Source organism: Lathyrus oleraceus, chromosome 7 (genome assembly GCF_024323335.1).
Source record: "Lathyrus oleraceus cultivar Zhongwan6 chromosome 7, CAAS_Psat_ZW6_1.0, whole genome shotgun sequence".
Lineage (NCBI taxonomy): Eukaryota > Viridiplantae > Streptophyta > Magnoliopsida > Fabales > Fabaceae > Lathyrus > Lathyrus oleraceus.
The window spans coordinates 548,591,300-548,598,577 of record NC_066585.1 but is presented as its reverse complement, the minus strand read 5'-3'; the positions used below and the strand labels follow the sequence as shown (position 1 = coordinate 548,598,577).

General features: G+C 39.9%; 1 protein-coding gene across 1 annotated transcript; it reads left to right on the top strand.

The window, feature by feature from the left end:
- The first annotated feature begins 3,292 nt into the window (after nt 1-3,292).
- On the top strand, nt 3,293-4,036 carry LOC127104953 (uncharacterized). Its single transcript, XM_051042089.1, has one exon. It carries the CDS (start codon nt 3,293-3,295, stop codon nt 4,034-4,036), a length of 744 nt encoding a protein of 247 aa, XP_050898046.1.
- Nucleotides 4,037-7,278: the final 3,242 nt, after the last annotated feature.

Sequence of the window (7,278 nt, the reverse complement as noted above, 5' to 3'; positions counted from 1 at the left end):
AAAAGAAGTCAAAGGCAATTTCAAAGCTCATATATGGACATCATGAATGAAAATTCCAAAACAAAATATAAATGATTCAAATAATTCTGGAAAAATTTATGAGTATTCAACACATCCAACATAATCGTCATACAAAAAATCATAAGCATCCAAGCTCATTTGGCATGGAAATTAAATTGCACAAGTTGGACAATCAAATGTGTGACACAAATTGTCACACCATGTTAACACAAGCATAAAACAGAAATGGTACATGAGAAAAATACCAAACCAAGCCTAAAACATCCAGCAATGTGTCTAGAATCAGCATGCAAAATTTCAAGTTCATTGGATTAAAATCAAGCATTTCACAAAGGAAAGAGTAAGGCAAGGTCACAAATGCACATATGATCAATCAACCAATCACAATTCAAATTCCAGCAATGGTAAAAATCCAGAAATCCACACAAAAACATAAAGGACAAACATGTGAACATTTAGCAAAAAGAATGGAATTATTTGGATCATTTTTCAATTTAATATGAACTTTTGAAGTTGATGAAAAAAAAAAAACAAGTGAAGCATGTAGCATACAAAAGTGGAGGGAAATGATAAAATGCATGAACATTTGAAATTATGCGCCAGCCAGGAATCGAAGCGTGTGCGTGCGCCTGAACCTGGCGCTGGTACGCATATGATACGCATACAGGCAAAATTATAGCAGGCCATACGCGTATGGTACGCGTAAGGGCAAAAAAATTGCAGGCCATACGCGTATGGTACGCGGAGGTTTCCACCGTCTTCCTCGCGAAGACGATGGTGCTACAGTGCATGTGTTCAGAATTTTTTTCCAGAATCCAACAAAATCTATACCAAATGACCGCTTATGCAATGTAGGTTACAGATCAATCAACATCTAAGCCTAACAAGCCATGGATTAAGAGATACGAGCAAAAACATTTTGACATGTCAAACTTTAATCAAGCATAACTCATTCATTTCTCATCCATTTCGCATGAATTTTATATCAGATTAATCAACACGAAAAGCTCTACCTAAACATGGCAATGGATTGAAGAATTGAGAGATTCGAATTTTTACCTCTTGAAGAGCAGAACAATAAAACCAGTGATTCAAGCTCCTAAAGCGTCCAGATCCACTCCTATATTGATGACTTGAAGCTTTATGAAGAAATTGGAGCTTGTAGTGGCTTAGATCTTGATTAATTTTCCACTTCCATCTTCATGAATTTGCTTGGAGTATGCTTGATTTCTACTCGAATTCAATGATCCAATGCTTGATTCTTCATCCACTACACTCAATAAACCAGAATATGGAAGAAAAATGCTATGCTATGTGGAGAATTTTCAAGTTTTGATTGAGAGAAAATTTGGAGGGAAATTTTTTTTGGATATAGAAATGTGAATTATGATTAACCTCTTGAATTCTGTTAGATTTAGGTATTTATATGACATGCTAATCCATTTTCTAATCATGCTTAGGCTTGCCTAATTATTATTATTTTTTAATGAGAAAAGAGGTGTTATGCAAAATTTGGTTTTTTTCACCCCATGCATGCAAGCATACGTGAACAGTAGCAAATGGCCATGCATTTTCACTTAAAACCATGTTATGAACATGTTGGAATGGTTAAAAAGTCCATATGATGCACCACTTTTGAATTCACGATTTTTCCTCCAAAATGGACATGAATATGCATATGATCATATGATGAATTTTCATGCAATGTAATGAATGTTTTGAAAAGTTCATGTCATGAGAAGAATTTTGCAAAAAGAACCACCAAACTTGGAGTCATGGATCCAAAGATATGGTCATTTGAAGTTCCATGCACACTTGGCAATGATTGGATCATATCTCCTCAACCATCCATCAGATGCTCATGATCTTAGACTTTTTGGAAATGGAAGAGAAAGATCTATAACTTTCATGTTCAACAAAATTTCATTTGAATCTTTTTTGATGATGTAAGATTGAGTTGAAGTTGGTCCAAAACTTTCCATTTTTGGAAACTTGAAATTATGGGTCACTTTCCATTTTGGGAAATTTTTGACTTGACTTCAAACTCTTCAATGTGAGTGTTTGAAATGTCAAATGAGACTTGTTTGAACATGAATGAAGTATTTCTAATCACTTCCCACCTCCAAATCCACAATTGACTTTGCAGTTGACTTTCTGGGTCTTCAGATGACCTAGAAATGTCCTGATGAAATTTAAACCTCTACCACTTGGGATTTTGCTTCAAAATGACATCATAGCTCATATGAACTCTTGATAATGATCATGGGGCCCAAATCTCAAGAATAACCACCATCTATTGCTCAATGAATGCCTTTCATTGCTCGACCTGCAAATGCTTCAGCTGCAAGTAACAAGGGTTAATGACATATTTTTGTACATTTTGGTAAGTGATAAAAAGAAAAGCAATGATATACAAATGCAAGCCATGCTTGGTGATCAAGAACCACTCTCAAGAAAGATCCCACCCATAGGGAAGGAAGCAAAGTGCCCAATGATCCTTGAGGCAATGTTATGTTATGATATGATGCCATGAGGGATCTTAGGGACAAAATTGGGGTCTTATAGTATCATAATTAGATAGTTGACCAAATGTTACATATTGATGTATATATATATATTCTATTGAGATCAATGATAAGGACACAATTTCCATTATCTTACATGGTATCAATCCTAACTAATCATTTTCTCTAAAAAAAGCAAACGAAACGTTTCTTCTTCTCCCTCATTACAGTCTGCCGCCGCATGCTTCTTCTCCCTCCTTGAAGTCAGCCGCCGCAACAAGACTACTGTCCTTTGTACCGCCGCCGCCGAACATGAGAATCATCCTATTCTCTCGCCTTTCGCCTCTATTCGCGCCGTCGTCGCACCTGCAACCATATCTGAGTCATACCATTCAAAACACAGTGACGCCGATATCTATAAAGCCGCCGATACTGGTGATTCCGGCCAGCCCAAGCACACCACATTTCGAGGTTCCAAATCGGAGTTTCATCCCGCTCTTGTCGTCTCCAATATTAGGAACCATATTCCTATTATTCTTGAGATGGAAAAAGATCAATATGGTACCTGGGCCGAGCTTTTCCGCATCCATGCTCGCTCACATCGAGTCCTGAATCACATCGTTCCATCTATCGGAAAAGAGCCACCAGCCGTTACCGACGCCAACCATGAACAATGGTCCACTCTTGATTTCACCGATCTTCAGTGGATTTATTCCACTATTTCTACCGATTTGCTGAGCACTTTTCTATAACTCAACTCCGCTGCAATGGAAGCATGGAATCGCTTGGAAGATATTTTTCAGGACATCCAAAATGCTCGAGCTGTCACTCTTGAGCAAGAGTTTTCTAACACTCATATGGAGGATTTTCTCAATGTCTCAGCTTACTGTCAGTGTCTTAAGATGCTTTCTGATCAGTTGAGAAATGTCGGCTCCCCTGTCAACAATCATCGTCTGGTCCTTCAGCTGATCTCTGGTCTCCCAGAAGCTTACCGTAATGTTGCTACTTTGATTCGCCAGAGCAACCCTCTTCCGGCATTCTATCAGGCTCGTTCCATGATCACTTTGGAAGAAGCCGGTATGGCTAAGATGGAATACACAGGCTCTCATGTTGTTATGCGCACCACTCAATCGAAACCTACTGAAGACACCTCTCAGTGTGGCAATTGTCGTCCCGACAACCGTTCTTGCTCCCGTGGCAACCAGGGTCGCGGAGGGGGACATGGTAACCACAGTGCACCGCATTCTGGAGCTCCCAATGCTCCCTCACCTTGGTCCTCTCCTCCTTGGAAACAACAACAACAACACCCAACCTGGCAACCATGGGGTTGGACTCCACCACCATGGACTATGCCACTATGTTCGTATCCCACCTCTCAGTGGACACGCCCTGCTAGTCCTCCTAAGCAGCCAGGCATTCTAGGACAACATCCTCAGGTGTATGCAACCTCTACCTCATCTCAGATACCGACAAACATCCGCAATGCATATCATGTCACTCCACACTCTTGACAATCAGTGGTACATGAACATGGACACAACATATCACACAGCCGCATCACATGGTAATCTCTCATCTTATTTTCCAGTAAGTAATTCAAATCAGAAAGTCATTGTTGGCAGTGGCCATGGAATTTGAATTCACGGCACCAGACACACACAAATAACCACATCTCACAAACCACTTCACCTTAACCATGTCCTGCATGCCCCAAAAATTATTAAAAATTTAATTTCTATGAGAGGACTCACCACTGACAATAATGTTTCTGTTTCCTTTGATTCTTTTGGTTTTACTGTCTCTGCTTTTCAGACGGGGATCACCCTTCTCAGATGTGACAGTCGTGGAGATCTTTATCCAGTTACCACTCTTCCCAGTTTTGTCGGTCTAACATCCAATTCTTTGGCATAATCGTCTTGGTCATCCTGGCATGTCTGTTTTGAATTCCCTTCGCAAAAATAAGTTCATATGTTGTGAACCTTTTAATTCTTTTGTCGTTTGTGACTATTGTGTTTTAGGCAAACAGGTTAAATTGCCATTTTTTTATTCTCAAACTACGACTTTGATGCCTTTTGACATTTTACATAGTGATTTATGGACGTCTCCAATTTTAAGTTCTGCTGGTCATAAATATTATGTCTTATTTTTAGATGATTTTACAAACTTCTTGTGGACTTTTCCTATTAGCAGAAAATCTCATGTGTTTGAAACGTTCAAGTCACTTACTCAACTCATTCAAACTCAATTTTTGCAAAAAGTCAAAACATTTCAATGTGACAATGACGGTGAATATAATAATGAGTTTTTTCAAAAATATTGCACTGATCATGGTCTAGTTTTTCATTTCTCTTGTCCCCACACATCCTCATAAAATGGGAAAGCGGAACGCAAAATAAGAATCATTAATAATATGATACGCACTATGCTAGCTCATTCTTCTGTTCCCACCTCGTTTTGGCATCATGCTCTCCACATGGCAACTTACCTGTTAAATATTATTCCCTTTAAAACACTTCATAATCAGTCACCAACACAACTCATGTATCATCGTGATCCCACCTATACACATCTCAGAGTCTTTGGTTGTCTATGTTATCCATTATTCCCGTCATCTACCATTCATAAGTTACAACCCCGCTCTACTCCGTGTGTCTTCTTGGGTTATCTGCCGAATCATAGAGGGTACAAGTGTTTTGATTTGTCTAATAGAAAATTAATAATTTCTAGGCATTTTATCTTTGATGAAACTCAATTTCCCTTCACCAAGATACACTCCCCTTCACCTCACTCTTATCAATTCCTAGATGATGACCTTCACCCCTACCGTATACATCAGTGGAAAATTCAAATTTCACCACCTGTTGCACATAACCAACCAACACCCACAATCCCAATTGACCAACCACTACCCTCAATAAACCAACAATCATCATCTCCTACCTCTTCGATCAACACACCCATTACAATAAACTCTCCATCACCACCATCAATTCAACTGCATCCACCTCCACCTACACGAACCATCACCACCCGAAGCATGATAGACATTGTCAAACCCCGCACGATATTTAACTTATGAATCTCTCACTCTGACCACACCATCTCAACTATACCTAAAAACTCCAAACTAGCCTTATTAGACCCGAATTGGAAATCCGCAATGCAATCTGAATTTGATGCTCTTATTCGAAATAAGACGTGGGATTTAGTTCCTTGTCCTTGTGATGCTAATCTTATTCGATGTATGTGGATTTTTAGGCATAAGAAAAATTTTGATGGCTCCTTTGAGCGTTATAAGGTTCGTCTTGTAGGTGATGGCAGGTCACAGGTTGCAGGTGTGGATTGTGATGAGACTTTTAGCCCCATGGGGAAACCCGCTACCATTCGAACAATGCTTACCATTGTTCTCTCCAAATCCTGGCCCATTCATCAACTGGATGTCCATAATGCCTTTTTACATGGTGATCTTCATGAGACTGTTTACATGCATCCGCCATTGGGTTTCCGTGACCTTCGTCATCCAGATTATGTATGTCGGTTGAAGAAGTCATTGTATGGTCTCAAGCAAGCGCCTAGGGCATGGTACCAACGTTTTGCTGACTATGTCGCCACTATTGGCTTTCGCCATAGCACATCAGACCACTCCCTCTTCATATATCGACAAGGTTTAGACAGGGCCTATATTCTGTTGTATGTAGACGACATCATCCTCATCACCTCCACTCAAGTCCTCCGCCAATCAATTATGTCACTCTTAGCATCTGAGTTTACAATGAATGATTTGGGCCCTCTGAGTTACTTTTTGGGTATTGCAGTATCTCGTCATCCTGATGGCATATTTCTCAGTCGAAGCACTTATGCTTCAAAGATCATTGAATGTGCTGGCATGGCATCTTGTAAACCATCAACCACTCCTGTTGACACCAAGTAGAAACTCAACACCTTCTCCGACACTTCTTATGAAGATCCATCCTTGTATCGGAGTCTTGCAGGGGCCCTACAGTATCTCACCTTCACTCGACCTGATATATCATATGTTGTTCAACAAGTTTGTCTTCACATGCATGCCCCTCGCACGGAACACATGCTTGCTCTTAAGCGCATTTTGCGCTATGTTCAGGGCATCTTACATTTTGGACTACACTTATCCCCATCTCCCATTACAAAGCTTATCTCCTAAACTGACGCTGATTGGGGTGGATGTCCTGACACCATACGTTCTACATCTGGTTACTGTGTTTTTCTAGGTGACAAGCTTATTTCTTGGTCGTCCAAAAGGCAACCAACTCTCTCCCGTTCCATTGTTGAAATCGAATATAGGGGGATTGCCAATGTTGTCTTCGAATCGTGTTGGATTCACAATCTTCTCTTGGAACTCCATTTTCCTATTCCTCATGCCACTTTGGTGTATTGTGACAATGTTAGTGCCATCTATTTATCTGGTAATCCTGTGCAGCATCAGCGTACTAAGCATATTGAGATGGACATTCATTTTGTTCGGAAAAAGGTAACTCGTGGTCAGGCTCGCGTCCTTCATGTTCCCTCAAGACATCATATCGCAGACATCTTCACAAAAGGACTTCCTCGCATTCTCTTTGAGGATTTTCGGACCAGTCTAAGCGTCCGTGAACCTCCCGCTTCGACTGCTGGGTATGATAGAATAGAATATTTTGTTATAATTAGTCATAATTATTTTTCCTATAACTATGTTGTATCATAATTAGATAGTTGACCAAATGTTACACATTGATGT